Source organism: Xiphias gladius, chromosome 16 (genome assembly GCF_016859285.1).
Source record: "Xiphias gladius isolate SHS-SW01 ecotype Sanya breed wild chromosome 16, ASM1685928v1, whole genome shotgun sequence".
Lineage (NCBI taxonomy): Eukaryota > Metazoa > Chordata > Actinopteri > Istiophoriformes > Xiphiidae > Xiphias > Xiphias gladius.
Genome location: NC_053415.1, coordinates 7,075,305 through 7,102,931, shown reverse-complemented (window position 1 = coordinate 7,102,931; position 27,627 = coordinate 7,075,305). Strand labels below are relative to the sequence as shown.

The 27,627-nt window shown below is 40.0% G+C and overlaps 1 protein-coding gene across 3 annotated transcripts in view; it reads right to left on the bottom strand.

The window, feature by feature from the left end:
• Positions 1 to 13,997: 13,997 nt before the first annotated feature.
• ube2f (ubiquitin-conjugating enzyme E2F (putative)) overlaps positions 13,998 to 27,627 on the bottom strand; it is a 52,793-nt gene continuing 39,163 nt past the window's right edge. For all 3 annotated transcript variants that reach the window (XM_040148674.1, XM_040148672.1, XM_040148673.1), the window contains 2 exons: positions 27,082 to 27,144; positions 13,998 to 14,331 (listed from right to left, as the gene is read on the bottom strand). In XM_040148674.1, coding sequence (XP_040004608.1) covers positions 14,281 to 14,331; positions 27,082 to 27,144 — 114 coding nt within the window. In that variant the 3' untranslated portion in view covers positions 13,998 to 14,280. The remainder of the gene's footprint in view (positions 14,332 to 27,081; positions 27,145 to 27,627) is intronic.

Sequence of the window (27,627 nt, the reverse complement as noted above, 5' to 3'; positions counted from 1 at the left end):
GACCCCTCCCACGGACTGTTTGACCACTTATCATCTGGAAAATAGCCACTGGACATCTGGACCAAACTCCATTTATAAACTGCCTATTAACATTGTTGAAGGATGATTTTTCACAACCTGGCAACCCTACAAGTTGTTCTTATTATTGGCTTATAACTGATCTTAAATGCATAATAAACCTTTATAAGTGGTGCCCTATCAGAAAGTGGTACCCACTTTTTAACTGCACCGAACAAGAATGATTAAAACCAACAGTATCGAGTAAAAAGGAATATGCAAAGCATCTCACTACATGAATGAAAAGTCTAAATTACATCAGAGAAAAGTTTAGAAAATTGAGCTTAAATAAGTAATTTTGTTGATGCATTTTATACAGCGCATAATCATCATCCTCAGTTCTTACAGTTCTGCCTATACATCAGCTTTTTAACAGCAACTTCATCACCACATTCATTTTTCTAAGTTTTTCATAAAAGGTGTGATGAATGGTAATCTTTATCAGGAAAAGGCAGGTAATACCTGCACTCTATTATGGGCTTTTTCAGAGTTTCTTTTCATGTTAATCTTCATCAGTCATTTCCGGGTGTGCTGCAGAGGAACTGCAGGGTTAAAATGTACCTTTTTCAGTAAAATTAGCTCTCAGTTCTTACCTGTCAAGTGTTCATTTGCATCCAATGTATGCTTTAGAGAAATTTTTGCTAGATTAGGTCTGAGTGTATTTCAAAGCGTGCACAATCTCTTGAGTCGACCCATTTTACCACACAGAGGCACACATCTTATCAACCATTTCAATCTAGGTCAGTCACACTATTACTAGTTCTCAGCATCGTCTCATTTTTTCCTTGTTTCTTTATTGCTTTCAGCTTTCTACGCTGAAAAGTAAAGCGACAATTATATCGCAATGACCCAAATTACACTCACATGAACATAAAACATATATGAACAAAGACATTATAAGAGGTAATTTTATAAGCTGCCACCAAGCAAATGCTTGTCTACCATCACATGCACAAACATGACAAAATCTTAAACCCTTTGCCATTAATGGCACAATCTAAAACAATGATAAACCATGCACCACGCTGCAGCAGAATTATTCTGTTGCATCCTGCATGAAGGCTGAAGGGAGACAAGCGCAAATTTATCATTATTCACTCAAACTTTAACTTTTGTACATGTCATGGTGATTTTCTTACTGTATGAATACATGTTTACATCTGTCTTGTGTAAAATACAAGTGCAAGCTAGTTGTCTCTCCAGCACCTCTACAGCACGGGGGAACTGTGCCCCTCTGGAGCGAAAAGCAGCTGCCTCAGCGCGTGAGTATGACCTGGTAAAAGTGTCTACTGTGGCTTGGAAGATTAGGTGGCACTACCTGATAAGAACAAGGACACCCACATACATGAACACGTATGTTCTTTCACTGTTCTCCACCGGGCAGACAGGTGCTCGGGCTCAGCCAAGTACCAGATACCGCGCTGAAAACACACACTGTGGGGTGACTGATATTTTCAACTGGATTGACTGTGTCTTGTCTTTGAAGTATAATTAACACCTCTCGCCTCATGGGTTTCTCCCTCTCGCAGTCATTCTGTTGCTGTTGGTACAGTGAGAGTCAGTTGCAGTTCATAACAGCAGGTTTGTTTATATCAGGGCAGAGAAAGTAAACGGACGCTCCTGCTTGGAGAGGACTACGACCTTCATGACGTGAAAGCGGCCCCAAAATAAAAAAAAAAGTGGCAGGATGTGAAGCAATGGGGGAGCTAATCAAATCTTGGTTGCAATCTGTGTCCGACTTTATGATATCAGTTTGTGGGATTTTACATTGTGCATTGAATGTGTGGTGGTACAAACCCAGGATCTCCATCCAGTATCTCAACCTCCACGTATATTATTTTCTCTACACTATGCGAACTCCTGCATTTGCTGTCAATACTGCCATCAGACATAAACTGCTCATTTAGTAAACAACAGAAATTATTTGCAGTCTTCTCTCCAGTGACTTCATCATCCCATTTAATTTCCTCTCAAAAACATTATCTCTGCTGATTGCAGTATCCACAGCATGGGTCATGAGTGCAGTAGGAGGATGTTGGTAGAATCCAATTGAGACTACTTTGCCTTTTGAAACTAATTAGCAAGCAAACTGTGCTTGAAACCTCAGAAATTGCATATGAGGTCATTGGTGTAGGATGCAGCTGACAACAGAAACATTTCTATCTCAGATTTCAGTGCACAGTAGGAAATCATTTTTCATTTTAGGAAATTTTAGCTCAGATTGTGCGATGAATGCGAAGTGAATCACAGTGCTACAATGTAAATAGAAAGAAGTATACCGATTAGCCTAAACATTCGTTTTTGAAAAATGCAGCAACACCATAAAAAGGCTTTGGCCATACTTCGTGCCCCCAAAAGCCGTGTGTGTGTTTTTCCCTGGACTTTATCCAAAAACAGTGTTTACGAAATGTACTGGTGACCAGCGTAATCCTCGCATGGTTGTATTAGGAGAGCTGGATATGGCATCTCCACTCAGCCTTGCTGCCAGTTTACCCCAGTGGCCACTTGCAGCATTGCAACGGGGAAAAAACCCTGCCGCTCAAAAAGTGACCAAATATTTTATCAGGTTTCTCTCATAATTGTCAACTTTCATCTCCAAAAGCCTAGAATCGCGCAGTGGAAACGGGCCTTAAGTCACTGAGTATCAAGTTTTGGTGGCTGTGTCTTCACTGTACTGCACTGAGTTGTATTCACTGTACTGTCCTAACTGTATTGATTTGTAATCAACTTTGCACTGTCATGACCTTACAGTATGTGTGTTGGTGTGAACCAGCAGTGAAACAATAAAATAATAAATGACAACAATAAAATAAATATTACTGTATCTTATCATTGGGAATACCATTTTATTTTAAAGTTTCCTGCAGCCACAGTTCATCCTGTCACCAGCTGTGAGGAGGAAAATGAAGAGAATGTGGGAGAAAAAAATCAGACCCTGACGTCAGAAACTGCGCCCACTCTCCTCCCCCTGATGTCCCCACAGGTTAATAACAGACACCATAATGTCATTCACAGATGTCTACTGTTAACATTAATTCGTTATTTTCGGTGCTCTGTATGTGTGTCAGAATCCAATTCCTCCTGTTCCCAAGTGGCTCGGGTGTATTTCTGTCTTGTTCGCAATTTCTCAACAGAACCTTAAAGCAATATTTCAGTCTGCCAACGAGCAGCCTGAGAGATGAAACCCTAACAAGCTCTGCCAACAAAAGTACATTAACTGGTCAAAGTTTTCTGGTGGCTCAGTGAAAAAAAAAAAAACGGAAAAAAAAACCCTTCGTTTGTGCTTGAGACACTGTGGTTTCAATTAGATAATTTGGTCCATAATAGTCCCATACTAAAATCATTTCCATCTCAGCATGGTGTATGTGGTAAACAATCATGTGGAAAAAAAAAAAATACTATGGTGCCTGGCTGTTGTGCGCATCTGTGAGCCAATTTATCTTCTCAGTCATATTAAGCAGTTTCTTCAGACCAGTCTCACGCTCTGCACTCACTCAGAGGCCTTACAGTGGACTGTCTCTAGAGACAAAGACAGACGAGGAGGGAGTGAGGGATGGGGGGGCATAGGAGAGAGAGAGAGAGGGTGGGATGGAGGGAAACAGGGAGAAGAAGGTAAAAATAAACATTATTTTGGCCAGGAGAAAACAAATTGAAAGTCGGGCTTGAAGAGTAATTCGGTAAAGTGTTTTAAATAGTGGGCACAACAGAAAAAGCTGAAGTAATACGTGAGGGGGGCCTTTGGTAATTAGACCCTACTGTGATGTAATCATTTTACAGTGATAGTCGTGCCACGAGCTGTGCAGGATATCCACCGGGTATGGCTCCCCCCTGAGGAACGGTTGTAAAGATTGACGGTAACAGAATGATTGGCTTGCACAGGGCTTGGCAAAATCCGGTTGGTCAAATTTAAAAGTGTGAACACCCTCAGTCAACTGATTGTGTTGGAAGCAGGAAAAGGAATTAGAGTAAAAATGAAAACAGTCATCTTTCACACTGAACTTCTGCTAAGCTTCATTTCATGTATCTGTAAACTGCTTAGTGTCAACATACCTCAGCTGATTTTTCCTTCAGTACAAACACAGTATACATAATATATCTGTTGGCCTGGTTAATATATTGGCCAGTTGCAGATGTATTCTATTGAATCGTATATCACTGCCAATTAGTAACAAGAAATTCCAGTGCCTGGTGCTCTGTCTATTTTTTTCGCTCAACGCAAACTTGGTCGCAGTTTTCCAAAGACCATATTTAAAGGATCTGTATAAAAACTGTACTTTCAAATATTAAAGTTACCCCATGGACTCTTCGACCTCTAGTCGCGCTATGGAGCAATGTTTTTACCAGTGAGCCTCCCGAAATTCATTTTCTTAATATCTTTTTTACGCATCAAGGATAAACACAATATGCTTTGGCGAGTAACATTCATTGTAAACATAACTTAGTTTGTTTGAAAACTCCAGAAGTACCTTTAATATCAAATCTGCCTCAAAAACCCAGTTTTCTTTTTGTTTTTTGGGTTTTAGGATGAACTCTTTAAAAGTGACTTTAAATTCCCTTCAAATAAAGTGAGGGAAAATCCTGGTTCAGTAAAGAAAAGAAACAAGTATGACGGAGATAAAACATTATCTGTACTGACTGCAGTATCCACAGCATGGGTCATGAGTGCAGTAGGAGGATGTTGGTTGAATCCAATTGAGACTACTTTGCCTTTTGAAACTAATTAGCAAGCAAACCGTGCTTGAAACCTCAGAAATTGCATATGAGGTCATTGGTGTAGGATGCAGCTGACAACAAAATATACACCGGTGTCTTTGTAGAGACTTCTCCATCGCTCTTAGGTTTCACAGAACAGAGAAGAAAAAACAATTTTTGGGATGTTTTAGTTCATCCTTGAAATTACATTTAGTGGCCCAGATGCAAAACTAGTGCACAAAGTGATACAGTGTCTTTACAATAAGTCCACAGTTTTTTGGCCTGATTTTTTTGCTCATCCTGTTCTTATATTAACCCTGACTGTATAACATCAGTTCACATAGCCCTGCACTGTAGTGCAGTGATGTGCTGCAGACTTTACTATTAACTGTATGTGTTATCTATGAGAGAAGAAACCTTCTTCTCCCTTGGGACAACATATTAATGGCATCTTTTTTTTACGGCAGACACCTAAATCAATACTCATGGAAATCTTTTATGATCTGACAACTGTGGATTCAAGCCTTTGCATTCAGGTTCCCTGATATGAAGCGCTTGCTGTAATAAAACCACTGGTGGGCCTCAGACTTGCTTTCTATTTGGGAGGAGAATGGTGAGAAGAAAATCGAAGACATATTGACTTTTCAAGTGACTTTACGTGCCTCTAATCCTTTTGGCTGACCTAAGGACTGTGGAATCTAGGGAGTGAAACTTTTCAAATTTGAAACCACTCGCCATTTTATACATGTAAAACAGTGTTGCATTCAAGCTGGTGTGGACTCTTGACAGGGTTCATTTTGTGTATTGTGAGTCCATCTCGTGTGTTTGAAGTAGCTGAAATTTCACAACGTAACAGCTGGCAGTATTTTCAGGAAGAAGTGATGAGCTATGTCATTGCAATGCTGTTTGGCGACCGTAGTGCTCTTTTATGAGTGCATAGCTGTGTTGTGGGCATGCTTCATACTGTTTTAGCTATGCATAATGCTGTACAGTACTCACAGAAATATATGTTTGAATGCAGACCTGCAGCTTGAAGGGAGCTGTCCCTTTTCTCTGCCTCTGCAGACATATTTACCTTTTTGACGATTAAATCTTCTGTCACCATGTCAAGCACTCTGGTTTGAATTTGTAGGAAAATGTGCCACATAACTGAACTTGAGGCAGATTAGTTTTGCGTGTAATGCAAGCATGTCAGTGGCCCGGGCTCTGGCTGTAAAACCACAGTTGACTGGTTATTTCAAAAACATGTTCATCTAACATTGATGTTGTTCTGATTCAATAAAGCAATGACACTGGAGATGGAGCTTTATTGAATTACAGTGATGTACTCATTGTTTCTTCTTCTGTTTAAAGTGGCATGACTAAATGTATTACTTTTTGCAGCCTGCCAAGCTAATCTCACAGCACAATGAAATGCCTCCCACGGCTGGAACGAGTGTGTGGGCAGCTTTTGAAGCGGAACAAAGGAAGAGAGAGGCACTTACTCTTAGGACACACTGTGGAGCATACATCGACACGTGGGCCTATATACGTAACAACTGCTCATTCATTGCGTTCACATGGACACACCTGGACATGCATAATCAACTACAGGAAAAATAGACAAAACTCAACACACAAACTCTGACTCCTACAGTCTTACTGGAAATGGTGCATAAGTACATGTGTCCATCTATACAACCAAAGTGTTTAATGCAGTGATAATTTTGGCACCTGAGTTTGATTTAGATTTAGTCTTTTGAAGAAAATGTGTATTGGTTTTAGTCAAATTTCTCATGTATAACAATTTACATTAGCTTATATTAGCTTTTGGTAAATGTCGTCCTACTGCCTGCATGTTTTCGTAGTTTGTCTCAGCTGTTTTGTTGTCCCCTCCTGTCTAATTCTCAGTGGATTGTGGATGAATTTAGTCCATAAATCTGTTCCTTCCAAGAACAGGTAACGTCAGCTAACATTACTGACAGACACATAACTTTGCAAGGTGCTTCTTATTAATAGTAGTGCAACAGGTCAAGCGGCTAAATCATCATCTGAACAAGAGATGTTTTGGGCAGCGGAGTAAACAGTTTTACTAATCAGGAGCTAGAGCGTGTGATTCCACAGATGCAGGTTGTTGAATAAGACTTTGCATTAAAACTTGTCCATTTGTCCATCTTTCACATTATAGTTTTCATTATAATTTTTATTTGTTGTCTAAAAATGTCATACCTTTTGTCGCAGTTCTCGTTTTACGAAGGTTACATCTGATTTATTTTAAGTCTAGTTTTTTGTTGAAAAAAATATTGGTCATCAACGTATATTTTTCATCACAATTAGCGTTGATGAAATTAACACTGATTTAATGCAGTGAGTGTGGGACACACTGTGCTGTAAATAAGACAAACTGTTTATACACAAATGACAAAGGGAAAGAGGCATTAAAAGAAAAATATCTCAACCTCAAGAACGCAAAAAAATATCAGAAAATGACAGCATGAAATAAACTGCAGCAACAAAAAGGGGATTCCGTAAGATTTGACTTTATCTTACCTACCTGGGCTTTCATTGGTATATAGCAACAACAGTTCAATGTTCAACACATTGTCTGCCCTGGATTCTAACTGGGTTGTAGCTCCACAGTGAAATGCTGGTTAGAGCCAATAGGTAAATGTAAAAAGCTGAAGAGATGAGGTGCAGGTTGGAAAGATGAGATGAAGTGTGGACACAGCTGAGCGATGGGAGAGGAAAGACAGAGAAGCAGGAGAGAAATAAGCAGCTGGCACCAAACACCCACCGGGTCAACACAACAAACATACACACAGACAGACGGATGGAGAAAAAACACGCAAACACACAGACATACAGACACACACACACACGCATGTAAACAGTGAATTAAGGAACAAAGCTGAACCTTTGGCATCTGATCCATCTCTTGCTGTCTGGCTTCAGGGCTGACTGACATTACTAATAATCTCTGATTTCTCCTCCCCACTCCACATATTCTGTATCTGTTCCCAAAACACCCAAATCAACCAGCCGTTCATTTGTAGATATATTCAGGCACAACACTTGCTCTGTTAAGGATGGAATTTGATAAAGTGTGCTGTAGATCTTCTTCTGTTTTTTTTTTTTTACTACTGCCAGCAAACACATGACAACAGGATGGAAGAGGATGACAACAAGAAAGTGAGAATGAAAGCGATCAGGAACAATGCTACTACAATTATTACTGGAGGGAAAGAAAGTACAGAAATTGGATGTAGGACTCTTAATTCGACATAATAGAAAGATAATGACAGTGTGAGTATACTGTAGGTAGATAATGATCCTGCAGAGACCATTCAGTTTGTGGTGTACTTAAATAAAAAAGTCCAAGTTAAAATGTCACAAGGGGAACCGAACATTACTCGCCAATTCAATCAGACCAGATGAGGATGGTGACAAACACAAAATACATTCTCTGATTTCACTATGTATTTGGGGACGGAATTGTTGCATGTTGCACTGTTGCAAAAGAGAGGCAAAGTGAACATTTATTAGTTTGATCTTCAACTATGCGACACAAGTCAGGCCTTTTCAGTTTTTCAAAGCCAGCTTAACCTTTATCTGGAGCTGTTGTCATAGCAACCAGTCATTTAAACCTGCAAAAGGTAGCTAAGTCTAACAAAAAAATAACAATGGCGCCTCAAAGAGGGACAAAATTAAATTTGGCTGAGGACGCCACAAGTCATTTAAATCAGTCATTTAATCGTGACATTTTTACTTGGATTGGAACAATCCTTTTTTGGTCACTTTGAATCACTTTCAGAAATGACACATACCTGGTGCAGAGCTCGAGATGCTATGAGCATCATATGAGCTATGAGATGCTGGTTAATGAGTGGAAGTAAAACAACAAAACAATTATCCTTCCAAAATATCAAGCTGCAGGCTACGTAAAGCGGATAACTTATGAAATCAAGTGTTTTTATTTAACTAAGATAATATTATGTTGATGCATTGTGTGTATGTAAATAAACAAGACTCTACCAACTTATATGTATGTTGTATCATGACAGTAGGAGAAATCAAAAAAAAAAACTAAATCAATTGTTAAAGCTCATAGACACTTAAACTTGTGTAACACAACCAAAATGCCGCAGGCAGTCTCTCCAAAGTCCACAGGCATCGGGGATCAGGAGCAACCTAGTGTCCGCAGGCCAATATGCGCTGAGTCTACAGTCTGACTCTGGTAGAAGAACGAATCTGGAGAGCCCTGAAGCCCCAGACTGGTCTCTTTGGCATTCTGCGGTTTACAGGCCGCAGTTCGGCACGCACAGGAGGTGTGGAGGGCAGTGAGTCTGTACAAGAACTGCTAATGGCAGGAGCCGAGTCAGGTCAAGCAGAAGGGTATAAAGTACCGAATGGGCTCAGCAGCGAGAGCATACAGTACTGGAGTCTGTAACACTATATTAGGTTGTAATGCTCTTACTTATATGACTTGCAGTTCATTTGGTAAGATACAGTAGAAAAGCAGAGCAGGCCAGAGAAGTTGAGAGCTGTTGTCATGTTAGACTTTGAAGTGCTAGCATGTATGGCTATTTCCTGGAGGCAGTAGTTTATATGATGTGAAGAAATGTTAAGTTACACAAGCGTTTTACTCATTTTATAAGCTCTATTATAATATATTAAATGTAAACCTACTGGAAATTAGAAACGTCCATAACTGTCTTTTTTAAAATAAGGGACACTGTATGTGCCATTTTAAACAAAGAGCTGACAGATGTGCATTGGCCCAAAAAAGACTTTATACTCTGATGTATGGAAATGCAACCATCAGTACCATCAGTCTTCATGAACCACAACAAGGAAAACCCTAAATATCAATTTCCAACATTAATAGCTCCCCTTCAATTGTCCCATGAGATTATATGGGGAAATGAATCAGGAGCTGAGTCATAAGATTAGAAAAAGAGAGGGCTACTCATCCATATGACCTTAAGGACTGTCAACCATAGTGAGACGGGTGGAAATTGCACCAACTGACAAGGCTTCATTCTGTCACTCATAAAAAATCCTTTCACAAACACAGTACTGTGCAAAAGGTTTAGTCTGTCTCAGTGTCTTCTGTCTTTGCACATAATCCCAGACTGACTCCATGATATTGAGATCAGGGCTCTGTGGGGGCCAGACCACCTGTTGCAGGACTCCTTGTTCTTCTTGTCTCTAAAGACAGTTCTTTATGAATCCGGCTGTGTGTTTGGGCTTGTTGCCCTGCTGTGGAATGAATTCGAGACCTCCCTGATGTTATTGCATGATGGATAAGAATCTAAGCACAGTGCCTAAAACATTTGCATTAGTACTGTCTACCCAGTTTCCTCTTTTGAAAATTACATCCTTATTGTTTGACAATTTCTCTAGTCCCCAAAAAAAAACATATTTTCGATGTCACAGCTGCTGTAAGTGAAGTTTTCTAGCTATGACATGATCAGAAAAAACAGGTTCAGAGTGATACTTCAACATTATCCTCTTTTACAAATCAAAAAAACCTCCCAGATTGCAGTGCTGTCGGCTGCTGTGTGACAAATGACCCGTCACTTAAACCCATTAATCTCTTCCTTAATGAGGGTGGCAAGTGTGCTGTCAGCAAGAACTCTGTGGGGACACAGTTTTTGCAGCTCCTCATTATTTTCTTGCCTCTTCTCCAAGGCTGTTGACAGAAGTGGAAATGTGTGCTTTAAATTGATCGAGGCTGGTTAAAGAGGACTTGGTTCAGAATGTAGGTAGGCCCAACAGGTAGGTGTGCCGAGAGCAGGACATCCAGAGAACTGCACATATATGACTTACAACATTCAACCATCTCATTACCTGGTTGTGGCTGTCAGCTGTCACTGCGCACTTACACGCACGCACACGCGCACACACACGACGTCATTGCAAGCCATCGGATGGTTGTTGTCCCTAAAGCCGCGTCGCTAGTATGGCTAAAACAACATCAAATTGTATTCCACAATATAAACTGTTTGAAAACAATATAAGTCATTCAAACACCAACATAAAAATAGAATTAAATGTAAGTTAAATTTAGAGTTGAAATCCTCCTTACAATTTCGTGGTTGTATTAACTGTGACAATAATTTGCATTTTAATTAGTCATGAAAATAATCATTAGTTTCACTCCTAAAATAATCATACATTGCTGAAACTCTTGTAATGATGACAGTTAGTGAAGTTAGTGAAAGAAGCACATGATAAAACAAGAAACGTTGTATTTATATTCTCTTTAATATATCTTAAAAAATGGATATACAATCTGAGAAAGAAAAGGTTGAGGATTTGAAGATGAACATGTTGTTAATCTTCTCCCCTGGCCCAAAGATGGAGTTAAACCCAAGCAGAGACATTTCCCAGTAACATCCTGGGAAAATAAAAACACTGCTACCTGCCAAACATATGACAAGGTGCCCAACAGGAAGCTAAAGTCAGAGTATTAGTAAGGCTTAGATAAAGTACAGAGTCTTGGGCCACCTTATCCTAGAGGCAATTAACTGTCACAGCAATTACACAGGATGGCTTCAAAATAATAGGCAGTATCATTAGCCTTCAAGGTTTGAGTGGACCATACCACACAACGCCATGGAATGCCCACATTCACATCTGTTTTCCACAGACCTATCATTTTCTCAGGTCCTTTATTTTAACAGAGGCCAGTGTTGTCTGTTGTTGTTTACTTTCATGAGGAAAACAAAAACAATTGAGCTGTTTGGGCCAGAAAAACAAAAAGAAAAGAGGTTCAAGAGGAAACCGGAGCATGCTAACAAGTCACATCGTTTCAACACGTCATACTGACACTTACGCTCTCTCTCTCACACACCCACACACACACACCCCCACCCGCCACACACACACACTCCACAAGCAAAAAAGTTCAGTCTTTACACACACCCCCAACATAAAAGTTCAATCTTTAACAACTACATTTCTGACATCCTTAGTAAAATGCACCCCTGGCAGATTACATAGACTTTGCCTCATGCAAATGTGTGAGGACAAAGCTGAATGGAGTGACAAGTCGATGTTAAAAGATCCAACTCAAACTGGAGGCACAATGCTAGCCAGGGCAAAGCAAAACACACACAAACATGCACACACCACACCCTCACTGGCTAACAGTCTCTCTCTCTCTCTCTCTCTCTGTCTGACACACACACACACACACACACACACACACACACACAAAATGAATTAGCTAAGAGGCCCCAGAGTCATTCCACGGTGCAGTAAACCTCATAATACGCTCTAGCCAATGCAGCAGTGGAATAGCAGCACCTATACAAGTTCACTAGCAAGCTAACTAGCTAACGAGTAAGCTAACGAGCATTGTAGTGAGCAAGCTAATCCACAGAATGTCATGAAAAGTAGCTTTTTGACTGTGACCTAGCTTAACCAACTGTAAGCTAACCTGCCACATTGTATGGACATCGAGAACTACACACACCTGGTGATAACGGGTCCCTTGCACTGAGTGAAAACCACTCACTCATTAGCTAGCTAGTAAGGCCCCCCCCCGCAGCTTGTTTAACTTGCTGTCTAACTGCTTTTCTGAACTTATGCCATTGACTTTTCCCAACACATCCTGACAGTGGAAACATACAGTCTATACACTCTCAAAGAGAGAGTTCAGGAGTATTGTCTTTTTTGAAAGACATGCTCTACATCTTAGCTTGTGGAATCTCACATAGAATGAGAGGGTATGTACAGTGCAGTCATAAAGTCTTGGGACAGTAAATGTCTTTTATACCATACTGCAGTACAATGAGACTGAAATAAAACTATGACTATGAGGTTGAAACGCTGACTTTCATTTTTAGGGGTATTTTAAGGTGTTCACGTCCATATTGATTGAACAGCGTAGGACTAATAGTTACTTTTGTAAATGATCCACAGATAATCAGTCCCCTCATATTTAATCCAAATGAGTGCTTGCTTCACTTGAAGACCAGACTGAAGGTAAAAGCACTCAAAGCACACACAAAAAAAAAAAAACGCCACTGCTGCTGCTGAAAATAACTCTATGGGAGCGGTGAGAGTGACAAAACTGAGAAAGTTTTAAAACTTTGACAGCTAAACAATGAGGTGAAACTTGTTATAAAGCTCCCAAAAGGCGAGGGGAGCTTCAGAATCTTTGTAGGTTCATCACTACCTGGGACCCCATTCACATTGTCATTTGATACATTGTTATAATAAAAGTAGTTATTATAGTTGCTTTAAGTTCATGTTTACATTACATTTTGTCCATTAAACCCGAGGGGCTATGCACAAAAAGAGCTTCAATTCCTACACTGTTTATTTGTTAAAGATGTAAAATTAAATCTAAATCAGTACTTTAAACCCATAGTCATTGTTTCATTTTAAACCCAATGTGCTTAAGTACAGAGCTATCATGCCAAAATGTGTCACTGTCATTGATTGCACTGTAAGTATGAATAAACCTCTGTAGCCTCAATGGGAAAAGGTACATGTGGTTGTGTGCGTGTGTGTGTGTGTGTGTGTGTGTGTGTGTGTGTGTGTGTGTGTGTGTGTGTGTTAAACAGAGGATAGATGGAGGAAACACAAAACACTTTAGTGAGGAGAGTAGGGGTGCAGAGAAGATGTAAAGCTGAAAACAGTACAATACATTTGGCCGTGGTTTTAGTAGTAGTACTTTATCCCACTGGGGCTGAAAAAACACATAAGGTCTGCATGTGTGTTTGTGTGTGTGTGTGTGTGTGTGTGTGTGTGTGTGTGTGTGTGTGTGTGTGTGTGTGTGTGTGTGCGCGTGTTTATGTGTACTTACAAATGCAAGGAGCATAACAACAAAACAGACCAATGTGGTCATTCACATGCTGTCTAGTGGGGCTTGGGGCTGTAAGCTTTCCATCTTGTATGTGTGTTTGTGTTTGTGTGTGTGTATGAGATTAACAGAGAACTGTATAGAAATGTGTCTACATGTGTTCAGCTTTTACCACAGGATGTGTATGTGTATGTTTGTGAACTCACATGCATTTTCTCACAAACATGGCAGGCACTGGAACAGAGAACTGATAGTAACAGATATTCTTTCTCATGATTCATTAAATTTTAAAACAGCTAAATGATAGTTTTTTTTTCTTTTTGCGCCAGTGAATCATCACATCAGATCCCTTGCCATTCGGTGCCATGGCTCGTTTCCGGCAGGCTCGGGGACACCTCAGCAGGGTGGCGGCATTTAGTGATCTTGCCACAATGAACAAACATTGTGGTCATTGTAACACTCAACCGTTTATGATTATTAAAGCATACTTTTGTTTTTTTATGCAAGTCCTTTCTTAAACATAGATTTTTTTTCTTTTTTTCTTTTGTTCCTGCAAGGTGGAGTTTATTGCAATTGAGTGAACAGAGAAGGACATAGGCGGGGCTGTGGTGTCAAGAGGAGGGGTAAGAGTCAAAAAGTCAGCTGTTGATTCACACACATTGGGGATTTGGCCTAGATAAGCAGAGGCAAGGTAGAGCAGTTTGGTTGATTGGTGCAGGCCGATGTAGGTGCTTCTATCATCTGGCATAGTGCTTGATGTAATCTTGAACCTTAATCCGAAAATCCTCCTGGATGGGAGAGAGGGAAACATTAAGAAAGAGTATAAGAGTTAGACAGGAAAGCCAGAAATTACATTTGTATTTACAATATTTGTAGAGGCTGAGCAGTTCAAAGAAACAGTAATGTGTGACTTTATATTATGTGAGAAATAACAAATCTAAAGTACATAAACAAATATAAAGTATATTTTATTGCAGTTCTGGCCAACTGACCTATTACTACATTGCATAGTGTTTTCCATAACTTGTAGATCTTAAAATTGTAGAAAACTGTACTGCTCATATGGTATGTGGAACACAGATACACAGACACTATAAGCCTGAAACATCACTTTTTCCCCATTCAAACATTCTCACTTCATATGCTAACATGTTGATTCTAAAGATACGGAGAAGCTTAAAATCCAAGTGTAAATACAACCAAGTTGCACTGCAGCTGGGCTTTTTAAGAGATCCATCCATCTGTTTTTATGCCCATTTTCAATTTACGCATTAAAAAAAAACCTGAGTTTTGATGTTCTTTTACTGATTTTTCGAACTTTGGTTCACTGATTTTACCTGGTGATGCATAATTTATCTCCTATTACTGATTTTGAACTGAAATAAGGGATCTGCCAATACTGAATACGTATCTGATCACTAGCATATAAGGACATATACAGCAATATTATGCACCAGAAAAAAAGAAAAAGAAAAAAATGATTTGGCAGCTCTGTGACAAAATGAATTAATTACAGTACAAACACAACATCTCGGATTTTCATCAAAGGCTGTAGACCAGACTGCTATTAATTTGAGCTGCAGCAGCTTTCCTCTATTGATTAAGATTAAGATTTCCTTTATTTGGTCTATACAAGAAAGTGCTCATTCTAGCAAAACGTTACTGTAGCTCGACACATTGTAAATCATACAAACTGTTGTAACTGGGGACACTGATTGCCAATTACTACTGTTAAGGGGGTCTTTTCTTTACTGGAGTTAATAAAGATGCAGTCTGTACAGAGGTAGGAAACCTGCTTCAGCTGCACCATAGTACCTATAGTCAATGCGGAGAATGTATTAGCTGTGGCTTCCAATTCCAGGATAGATTAAGTAATTCATGTAGCTTCTGAATATGGGGTGGAACTTTGTAGCAGTTTAGGCACACATTTTGCCTATTCAGATTTTTAATGAGAAACAAGAATGGTCCATATGGTTTTTACAAAAAAGGAATTTGAGTGAATAGCTTTTTTTCCACTAGAGTGAACCACAGCATCATTTCAGATGACATGTACTTGGCCTGTTTTGCTTCACCCACTCCTTTGTAATTGTACAACTGTATATCCGAACTTACTATTTGCTTCACTAGAAATACACTGGAATACTGTATGTAATCTGTATATCTGTGGCTAAATAAATGGCGTGCTGCACTCACTGTACTCAAGAGGGATATCATACTTAGTTTGTATACTTTGCATCCATATTTCCTCAGTCCCCTTAATCATTCTTAGCTCCCCTCGATTGTCCTGTTTTTTACTTGTCACCCCTATCACTGATCCATCACCGTAGCGGTCTAGACCATTAAATGCCTTCATGTCCGCGGGTCCTGCTGTCAAACGTAAAATTTCACATACATTTGTCCCACACTGACATCAGCACAATGATTTATGCAGCAGCTCCAGTGGTCGGTTAGTCACGCACGCATTGCTTGGGCTCCTGTGTGGCCACTGGGGTATGTGTGAGAAATGGAGAACGTGAGACAAAACACGAGTCGGGGGGAGAGAAAGACGAAGAGAGACAGGAAAAAGAGGCATGGTGTGTGTGTGTGTGTGTGTGTGTGTGTGTCTGTGTGTAGACAGGGATGATAGACAGGAATGCTGAAAAGCTGCCAGTGAAAAAAAACTTCCGCAGTTATGACAACAGTTTGAGTATCTGTCCACAGAGGGACGATGGATAAGCCCTATTGCTGCTGAGGGATCTCTCTCTCTTGGCCCTATTTTAATGGCGCAGGAGCCAACAACAAGTGCAAAGTGGTGTTTTTAGGTGTACAGTCTGTGTAACTCCAAGTGAACCTGCTATTTTGATCTATTTAGGTGAGATCGCACAGCGTGAAAAAAAAAAAAAAGACCAGGTGAAGTGGAAGTATAGATCGGAGGGTTTGGTGATTAATCATCATTTACTCAGCCAGCCACAATGCTCATCTCATAGCTCTGACACAGCTGAGCCAATCACAGTGGAGCATAATGACACTGGCTTAATAAATGAAGAGACAACTTCTTCGGGAAATGGCCAAGTACAATTTATTCTACCTCTGGAGGCTCAAAGATGCTCTCCTGATGTTTAAGCTTCTAACAATCTGATTTGATGTAGTTTGAAAGGTCAGTGGATCAAATAATTCAATAATGTTTTTCAACTTTGAACTCAGAGGCGAGATGTTTAATCCAAGCTGTGAGCAATGTGAAACATGCTATGTGCAATGTGTAATGTGAAAAGTCAGGAAACCAACAAAGTTATTAGGATTCATTCTGTGGAAATTGTGAATTTCACGGCAATCCTTCTCATAGTTGTTGAGATAGTTTAGTCTGAATCACAGTTGTGGACTGACCAAAAGACCAAGTGACACTGCCATCCACAGAGCCATGCTGCACACAAAATGCAGCAGTTGAAGTCATAGTATAACATTTCAATTTTAGAAATACGGTACCTATACTGACTTACAGTAAGTAGACATTGGTAAGTATCCAAATAAGGATTTCTTATGTGTTTATTGCATTGAATATACCTGCAGAGAGAATTCTGTATCTGACTGGACTAGGCAATTCATCAAAAGATGAACTAGGTAGTATATGGCTGGAACGCCCTTTATCTTTTTGCTTCACTCCTACTCTCTGTGCTGACATATACACTAATTTAATACAGCTGAATTCCCAATAAAGCTGTTCATTTACATGTTTTTCTGTTTCTGTTGTCAGACAACGCAACAAGTATGAAATAGTGACTGAAACGCGGCCCATTTGGACTACGTTAACCAGCAGTCACTTCCAAGCAATTTACAAACTGCTGCTCTGCACTGTTGAAATTCCAATTTTATAACCATGACGTTGTCTGACAAAATCACCATACGCAGAAGTTAAACACAATGGCTGGGATTTTGGCTATATTTACTTGTAAAATGGTCACTCAGAGAGAAAGAGAGGTGTGCCTGCGGACGGAAAGCCTGACCTCACACTTGTGGGATAATACCGTCGACTATCTGCTACGGAAAGTAGTAAAGGTTTGTCAATAAAGTCACTAGATTTGTTGCTAGGTGCTTTTGTAAAAAAAAAAAAAAAAAAAAAAGTTGCGAAGCTCACTCGTGTGTGTTATCTGCCGTGGGGTCAACTGACTGAGTGCCTGCGGAGGGAAAGCCCGACCTCGCACTTGCAGAGCAATATCACTCGCTCAGTTATCCCTCACTCACTCACGGACATTCCCATTTATAGGGTTGGCCCACTGTTGCGGTCCACCCAACGATTATGCAGAAATGTGGTTTGCCTCAAAGCCATATACCATAATACCATATTTGTCCATCTGTATGTCTCGCGTTGTGCTGTGTAAAATGGACACCACTTGTAAATATGGGATATTGGTCCATCTGCCATTCTCATCCTCCTGCCTGTCTCTATGCCATCTCATCTAACCAGCTCTCTTTTGCAGGCTTCTACAAACCTTTGTGGGAAAAGCCACAGCAAACAAAAAGTTAAACAGAAAATTCAAACAAACACATACATACTAACCAAAGTATGCCACTCAGTGGAGAAAATAAGAGAGAAAAAGGTTTGCAGGGTGCAGAGACCAAATAGGAAGTGAAGTTAAACAAACACAGTTGGGGTGTCGTAAAAATGTGCAGCTCCAGCTTGCCTCACTGAAGCCACCTCACATAAACATGAAGGACAGAGCAAACACATTAACAGAGAACACACTGTTTAGTGTAAAAACAGTGTTTCAACTAGTCAAAATGTCCAATACAGATTTGAACTGTAGACCAAAAAGACTTTGACAAGGGGAGAAATAAAACAAAATGTCTTATCTCTTAAATACTACCTGATTAAATCTGAAGAATGAACAACTCTATTAATGTCATTACAAGTAAATTTAAAAGACAAATTTACATGAATTGACCCTTTTTCTTATAGCTTTTTCTCCCTTACAGCAGAAAACTGGTTGAGACTGCAAATTATTTTGGTGTTCATTAGGTTGAAAAGTAAACTCTGCAGTCGATTAAAAACTTTGTCAGACCACAGCTTACTTTTTTTTTTTTTGCCTCTGTTTCACCCGGGGAAGGCAATTAACTCTCCTCTCCTCCATTAATCTTTACAGGTACTCAAAACATGTACCACCATCAGGGGGGAGGGTATGCAAATTAAATCCTGTGGGTACCAATGGTTTCTTTTAAAATCTTCTTAAAATTGAAAATTGAGCAATGGAAAGCCCTAGGATCTCTTAGGTAAACAGAGTGGAAAGGGAAAAATTAAGGGGAGAGGGGAGGGGTGAACAGGGAGCAAGAGAGCAAGAGAGCAAGCAGGTAAAGCAAGAGAGATGAGAGAGATGTCAGGGAATGCAGAGGTGTGAAGGCCATGAAAACACCCAACAATAGCAGGTTTTCACACTTGGGCTAACTAGAGAATCTTTTGTGAGTTCTGTAAATTTAGTAGAAATGTCCTCGCACATCCAGTTGTGGTCCAGAAAAGTGGTTCTACCTCAAAATGATGTGAGGTTCTTCTAAGTGAACTCCACTATGGTCCACTGTCCACTGGTAAAGCTGTCAAAGCTGTCAAAGTTTCCCACTCCACACTGAGAGCTGAATAACGGGATTGGTCACCTCATGAACTTCTCTTAATTACCCAGCACCTTGCCAGTCCTTCTTCCACGCTGTTCCTGGTCTGTCTGCCTTCCAGCCAACATTCCATCTCTCACTGCCTGCCCCGCTCCGCCGCCAACTCTGACCCAGCTTCCCCAAACCTCACCAAACCAACTCCTCAATAAAACTGCTTTTGAACTACTAAAAACCTCTTGTCTTAGTCCTGCTTTTTGGTACAAATTTAACTTAACCTTACAAGTAATGCATTTTGGGACCACCCTAGATAGGATCACCATTTATCTGTTTGCTTCCCTCCTACTGTCTGTGATCACGTATACAGTAATTTAATACAGCTGATTTCCCAATAAAGCTGTTCCCCTTTACATGTTTTTCTGTTTCTGGGGTCAGACAACGCAACAAGTATGAAATAGTGACTGAAACGCGGCCCATTACGACTACGTTAACCAGCAGTCACTTCCAAGCAAGTTCCAAGCTGCTGCTCTGCATTGGACACCACTTGTAAATATGGGATTTTGGTCCATCTGCCATTCTCATCCTCCTGCCTGTCTCTATGCCATCTCATCTAACCAGCTCTCTTTTGCAGGCTTCTACAAACCTTTGTGGGAAAAGCCACAGCAAACAAAAAGTTAAACAGAAAATTCAAACAAACACATACATACTTGCCAAAGTATGCCACTCAGTGGAGAAAATAAGAGAGAAAAAGGTTTGCAGGGTGCAGAGACCAAATAGGAAGTGAAGTTAAACATACAGTAATTTAATACAGCTGAATTCCCAATAAAGCTGTTCCCCTTTACATGTTTTTCTGTTTCTGGGGTCAGACAACGCAACAAGTATGAAATAATAACTGAAATGTGGCCCATTAGGACTACATGTTAACCAGCAGTCACTTCCAAGCAATTTCCAAGCTGCTGCTCTGCATTGCTAAAATCCTGATTTTATAACCATGACGTTGTCTGACAAAATCACCATACGCAGAAGTTAAACACAATGGCTGGGATTTTGGCTATATTTACTTGTAAAATGGTCACTAAGAGAGAAAGAGAGGTGTGCCTGCGGACGGAAAGCCTGACCTCACACTTGTGGGACCGTCGATTATCTGCTACGGAAAGTAGTAAAGGTTTGTCAATAAAGTCACTAGATTTGTTGCTAGGTGCTTTTGTAAAAAAAAAAAAAAAAAAAAAGTTGCGAAGCTCACTCATGTGTGTGTTATCTGCCGTGGGGTCAACTGAATGAGTGCCTGCGGAGGGAAAGCCCGACCTCGCACTTGCAGAGCAATATCACTCGCTCAGTTATCCCTCACTCACTCACGGACATTCCCATTTATAGGGCTGGCCCACTGTTGCGGTCCACCCAACGATTATGCAGAAATGTAGTTTGCCTCAAAGCCATATACCGGAATACCATATTTGTCCATCTGTATGTCTCGCGTTGTGCTGTGTAAAATGGACAACCACAACATCGTCCAACAAAATCATCATGCAAATATCTTAAAGACAACGGCTTTGCTGTGATTTTGGTTATATTTACTTGAAACATTATTACTTCGACAGAAAGAGAAGTCTACCTGCAGAGGGAGAGCATGACCTTGCGCGGCAATACTGGCAACTCTCTGCTATGGAAAGTAGCAAAGGTTTGTCAATAAAGTCACTATATTTGTTGCAAGATGCTTTCGTAAAAAAAAAAAGAAAAAAAGAAAAAACAAAGTAAATGTGTGTATATATGTGTAGTATATGTGTGTAGCCATGACCAGCCACTTAAAATCTGATTTAAGCCAAATAGCAGCTGAGCTACTCTAATAATGATGGACATAAAAACTCTCGAGAGGTGTTTAATAGCGACAGAGCCTGCTGTGTTAAATTTTACCTTTCAACTGCCATATTAACAGGACGAGAGAATCAGATAATAGAACTGCTGTCATGCAGTCACAGAAGGAACATCGTAATTACTAGGTCACTGACAGGGATTCGCTGTCTTTCTCAAGCACACTTCAACAGTGCGGATGCTTGCTGAAACAGAATCTTGAACCTGGTTCCTCCAGCTCAAAAAAAGGTCTGTCTGCTCGTTGTACCATACTGCTGCATAGACTTAAAAATATAACAGCGAGCTGGAGAAAAGATTTGAAGAGGTTGCTGTTGGAAGATGCTAAGACGTGCCTACCCTTAATTTGCATTGCTCTCTGTCTCATTTGCATTAACGACCTCATCGCTCCAGTCTTTCCAGGAAATGAATTGGTTTGAATTGTCGTCCACCTCATCAAGACCATGAATGTATTTTGGTATGGACTAGGTTTTGCCTTACCACTTGGGAGCTGCTTTTACAGTCACAAAACTGAGTCAGACAGCAGCAGAGAGCAGACCTGCCGGGCTGTCCTCTGTATGCCAGTGTAAGCCTGACTGCCTCACTATCACAACTGAACTTTGTCACTAATCTGACAGACTAGGTAGACACCATAACGAGTTGACTGGAGACACACTGACTGTATGATTTGTATTTGACCTCACTAGATGTAACATTAATGATTAACTGCTTTGTCATTTTTTTGTTACTGTCCTACTGTTTGACATAAGCGCAGTGGGACCAACATGCATATATAATACTGGAGGACTCAAACATTGTCCATGCCTTCGTACACACATAAACAGATAGGTATTGTATTATTATCACCTTCCTCCTCCTAACTATGGATGAAGCAGAATGTACTAGGAAGGCCTCAGTAAGCACAACTACAACTATAGAAATGTTTCAATGTGTCTTACGAATACATCTGGACAAACCCAACCAAGTCATATGGAGAGGTCACTGTGACTATAAAAGCAATCCCAAATTATCAGGCTTCAAACAGATAAAATATAAAAAATAGATGTATATAAGAAAAGGAAAATAGATTCACAATAACTGAACATGGTTGTTTTTGTTTCGTGATGACCTTCTATGACTCACGAACAACCTTGATGTGTCTTCTTCCTTTAGTGCTCTAATGAGTCTCAACAGGGCCACAGCGATCATTGTTCATGGGCAGAAAGCTGTTAAGGTGAAAAGAAGCAAGATAAGGAGGCAGAAAACGGTGTGTGTGTGTGTGTGTGTGTGTGTGTGTGTGTGTGTGTGTGTGTACATTTGACATGACTGACTATTGACTGAAGAATTAAACCGTTTCAGTTACCTGAGGAAACAAGAGAGTAACAATCAATGGGGATGCAGAGAATTTGGTATGCAGAGGGAGACCACTCGGGCATTTAAAGTTTAAAATTAAAATATTGCAGGGTTCAGAATTACACAAATATTCATGCACATGTAAACACATCTCATGCTCTTATAGTCTTTCAAGCTGATTAGCCTATTCCATTTAAGTGTCATACTTAAACTCTGTTTGTTACACAGGTGTCTGTTCATGAGCACACACAAAAACCCACTCACAATTAACAGTGGTATAATACCACAGTCACCAACTAACTATACACACATACTACACGCACATACACACACTAAATTGCCCATGAGGATGCTTCCTTTTAGCCACTTTATCCAGCAAATGTATTCAGAGAGCAGCCACAGGAGGAGTTCCACTTCAAAAGCCTCAAAAAACACAAATACACACATCCACATACATAAGCATGCATGTGTGCCGACACAAACTCCCACAGCTTCACCCACTCGCTGCGGAAGTTGATTACAGCAGGCTGTGACTCAGTGGGAGTGGGTCATGGTTGGCTGACTTTGTGTTTTCAGTTGTTGTGACTCCAGAGAACCACGACAACACACTGAAGTAGAACCAAAATTTTTATGATATATGCCAAAAGTAAAAATGTCCATCTTTAATTGGTAAAAATATAAATTTTCTTAACTCAAAACTTCTTCTCTCTTCACAACTGATGGGTTTAAGTATAAACCCATCTTTATACTAGATTAATCCTTCACTCTTTAACATTCTGCTCCAGTAGCCTGAGTAATGAAATGTCGTCGAATAAGTTTTGATGCATTTGGGTGAACGTGAACTCACAGACTGCTCCTGTATACCTCTGCATTCATCCTCTTGCTTCTGTCAGCAGTGAAATCATCAATAAAACCAGCGTGCCAGTTCCATTGGCTGTCATAAAGGCCCAAACCATAACAGAACCACCACTTTTGAAAGATGAGGTGGTTTAGTGTCATGAGCTGTTCCTTTTTTCTCCATACTTTCCTCTTTCCATAATTTTGATAGAGGTTGATTTTTGTTTCATCGGTCCATAGAACTTTGTTCCAGAACTCTACCAGTTTCTTTTTGTGTGTTTTTGTGAACTGCCGCCTGGCCTTTCTGTTTTTGAGGTTTACCAGGGGTTTGCATCTTATGGTGAATCCTCTGCGGTTCTGGTCATGAAGTGTTCTCTTGATCGTTGACAAGGAAACATGTCGGCCTACATCCGGGAGAGGGTTCTTCACTTGTTCTGCAGTCGTAAAGGGGTTTTTCTGCACCATTCAAAAGATTTTCTGCTCATGCACAAGATTTGTGCTACTCGGTCTACCACGTCGCTTGACATTTTTTAAGTTTTCCAGTGCACAGCTTCTTTTTTAGACTGTACCCAACAGCTGATTTTGACAAACCAACTACTTTTGATATCTCTCTGATGGATTTTTGCTTCCTAAAGAACATTTAGTAGCCAAGTGTCCAATTACTTTTGAACCTATTTATACAGCTCAAAGTCTCACACAGTTCTTTGAATGTTGATGTAAACTTACTCAAATTACAGCTGAGATGCGGCTCTTCAAAGTGGTATCCATTATTTTATTTTCAAATTGTGCTGAACCTCGGAGCCTGAAGAACAGTAAAATGTGTAACTGTCCAATTACTTACGGTTTGGAAGGAAGTTTACATAAAGAGCATGAACGTAGCACCTGCATAGACATGGTCTCATCAGGTGGAGGTGCACAAGTAGTTCTTGGTAACCAAACGCACACTCTCTCGGTGTATTTTTCCACCTATTTAATGGGCTGATGGTGACTGTGAGAAATGTATGAATTGGTGCATACAGAAAATATCACAATATCACACATGCACTAGTAAAGTAAATGCTTTTTGTTTAAACAAAAATAAGATCCCACTAGTGTGTGTGCCTGTATCTGTGTTATATGTGTATTAGTACACAAGAATAACCGAATTGCCAAAATATTGCCAAATAATTGCCAAATAATAACCAAAATATACTGTTTCTTATGCTCTCAGACAAATTTATGAGACTCCTTGGCTCACCAATGAACTGATCAGAGTTTCTGACACAAAAATTAGGACTTTGTATTTACTTTATGAAAGGCTCCCCATTGACACTCTTGTCCTATACCTGGGACGAGTGACTCCTTTAAAAAATCATAACCCCTGCCACAAACCAACACACACAAACACAAACACAAACCCTTTCACATCACATCACATGGCAGCCATTATCAAACACTGTTGGGTGTAGCCCAATGCATCATGGGAAAGGGTATGTGCAAAGTGTCAAAGGTCAAATATTGTACTTTAAAAAGCTTTCAGCTCGTCTTAACTCAGGCTCAACTAGAACCTATATCCTTTGTCAGCAGCCCCCCTGCAGAGTTACATTACAGAGTTACATGTCAACATTCAGTTGACAATCCAAGAAAAAAATGATTGTAAGCAAAATAATGAGAACATGAGCTTCTGAGCACTTTTTACAGTTGGATGAAAAAGTTTGGGCACTCCTGGCCAAAATTTCTGTTACTGTAAAGAGTTAAATGAGTAAAAGATGAATTGATCTCCAAAAGGCATGAAGTTACAGATGAACCATTCTTTTTCAAAAAAAATTTTTTTTGGGGGGGTATTTTTGTACAATTTTTGTACAATTTTAAAGTGGAAAAAAAGGAAAGGAGCACCATACAAAAGTTTGGGCACCCCAAGAGATTTGAACTCTCAGATAACTCTCAGACCTTAATTAGGTTGCTGGGGCTGTGGCTTGTTCATAATTATCGTAAGGAAAGGCCATGTGATGAAAATTTCAAAGTTTTATAAATGCTCATACTCTTCAAACTTTGTTCCAACAATCAGCAGCCATGAACTCCTCTAAGCAGCTGCGTAGCACTCTGAAAATTAAAATAACTGTTTTCAGGTAGCCGTTTTTACAGTTCATAACATAATTAAGAATTGGCAGTTAACAGGAACGGTGGAGGTCAAGTTGAGGTTTGGAAGACTAATAAAACTTTCTCAGAGAACTGCTTATAGGTTTGCTAGACAGGCAAATCAAGACCGATATTTGACTGCAAAAGACCTAAAGGAAGATTTAGCAGACTCTGGAGTGGTGGTGCATTGTGGTGGTGCAGCAACACCTGCACAAATATGACCTCCATGGAAGAGTCTTCAGAAGAAAACCTTTCCTGCGTCCTCACCACAAAATTCAGCATTAGAAGTTTGCAAAGGGAAATCTAAACAAGCCTGATGCATTTTGGAAACAAGTCCTATAGACTGCGGGGTTAAAATAGAACATTTTGCCCACAATGAGCAAAGATATGTTTGGAGAAAAAAGGGTGCAGGATTTAATGAAAAGTACACCTCTCCAACTGTTAAGCGCGGGGGTGGATCGATCATCCTTTGGGCTTGTGTTGCAGCCAGTGGCACAGGGAACATTTCACTGGCAGAGGGAAGAATAGCTTCAATTAAATGTCAATAAATTCTGGAAGCAAACAACACACCATCTGTAAAAAGCTTACGATGAATAGAGGATGGCTTCTACACCAGGATAATCATCCTAAACACACCTCAAATTCCACAATGGACTAACTCAAGAGATGCAACCTGAAGGTTTTGCCACGGCCCTCAAAGTCCCCTGACCTAAACATCATCGAAAATCTGTGGATACACCTCAAAAGAGCAGTGCATGCAAGAAGGTCCAAGGATCTCAAGCCTTTGCAAGACAGAATGGGTGAAAATCCCCCAAACAAGAACTGAAAGACTCTTAGCTGCTACAAAAAGTATTTACAAGCTGTGATACTTGCCAAAGGGGGTGTTACTAAGTATTGACCATGCAGGGTGTTTCGGCCCTATTCCGTTTTTGTTATTTTGAAATTCTAAAAGATGAAAATAAAAAAGTAATCTTGCTTACAATATTAAAGAAATGTGTCATCTTTAACTTTATGCCTTTTGGAAATCAGGTCAGCTTTTATTCGCTTAACTATTCACAGTAACAGAAATTTTGACCAGGGGTGCCCAAACTTTTTCATGCCACTGCAACTGATTGGAAGAGAGCAGATGCACAAGATAGAAATGAATGGAAGAGAGAAAATGGGGAGAGATAGAGGGGGTAAGTTAAGAATCAATTAGGGCAGGGTGCCTATCTATTAGAAACATCTTGAACATTTGTTTTGCTAAGAGGAAGGCTTCCAGTCAACCACTCCCAGACAAGCTGAACGTCTATCATCGCATATGCCAAAATGGCTGGATGGTATGACTCTGGGCCTTGTCAGAAAATCTAAGATAAATTGTACTTGCAGTTATAGCTCAGAAAAACACACAAACTTAAATGCAGGCTTGCAGAAGTGTACAGATACATAATCACTCTCACACAATTGCCAAGGAGAGAGTAGTGAGGTTGAGAATTGACAGACCCGGTTTAGGGTGCTGATTTCACTTACAAATTGTAAAGCCTTCTGTCTGCTCTAGAGGCATTGAATTAAATAGTTGTGGATGAACAAGTACCTTCTTTAAAAATGCCTGTTCCATGCATATAGCTCTTGAATATAACACCATAGCCATTCTCTGCTCAGACAGGCTGCTGTGTGCTCTTCTAGCGCACTTTACCTGATTAAAGCACTCAAATGATAATCACATGGTTCCACCTACAAAACTAAGCAATGTGCACAGAGCGTCAATGAAATCTGCAGCAGAAAATGTAGGTCCTGCAGCAGTTAAAGTTAGAGACACCCTGAATGTGCCTAACCTTGTCCCTCAGATGATGTTCTGCTGCATCAATGTTCAACGGGTCATCAAAGTTCAACAGGTCCTGCAGCAGAGGCAAAGATAGAGAACACATGAAGAAAAAAGCTAAACAAAAAAGGTAACAACAGCAAAGGTGAACCACAGTGTGAAAATGAGTCATGAAACACCAGTGATTGATCATGGCCAGAATATCTGAAAAGTTTTATTACAGAAATTTTCAGGGTTCAATACTTCTATCATCAATTTTTTTTCCAAAAAAAAAAAAAAAAAGCTGCAGCATAGGGAGATATGGCCCACTTCAGCACTATTTATTGACTGCAATGTCACCCTGGAGTCTGAACCAGAACAAACAATACAGCATAATTACGCTGTTGCCTTAGAGATGTCGTGCACAACAACTGAGGCAAGAAGCGAGTGTTGTTAAAAAGGAGGATGTCATAAGAGGTTGTTTCCTTATTAAGAGGTAGGATTTAGGGCATTACCATGCATCAATGCAGATTACCATCACCATTATCATTGTGGACACAGTTCTGACCTCCAGCTAAGC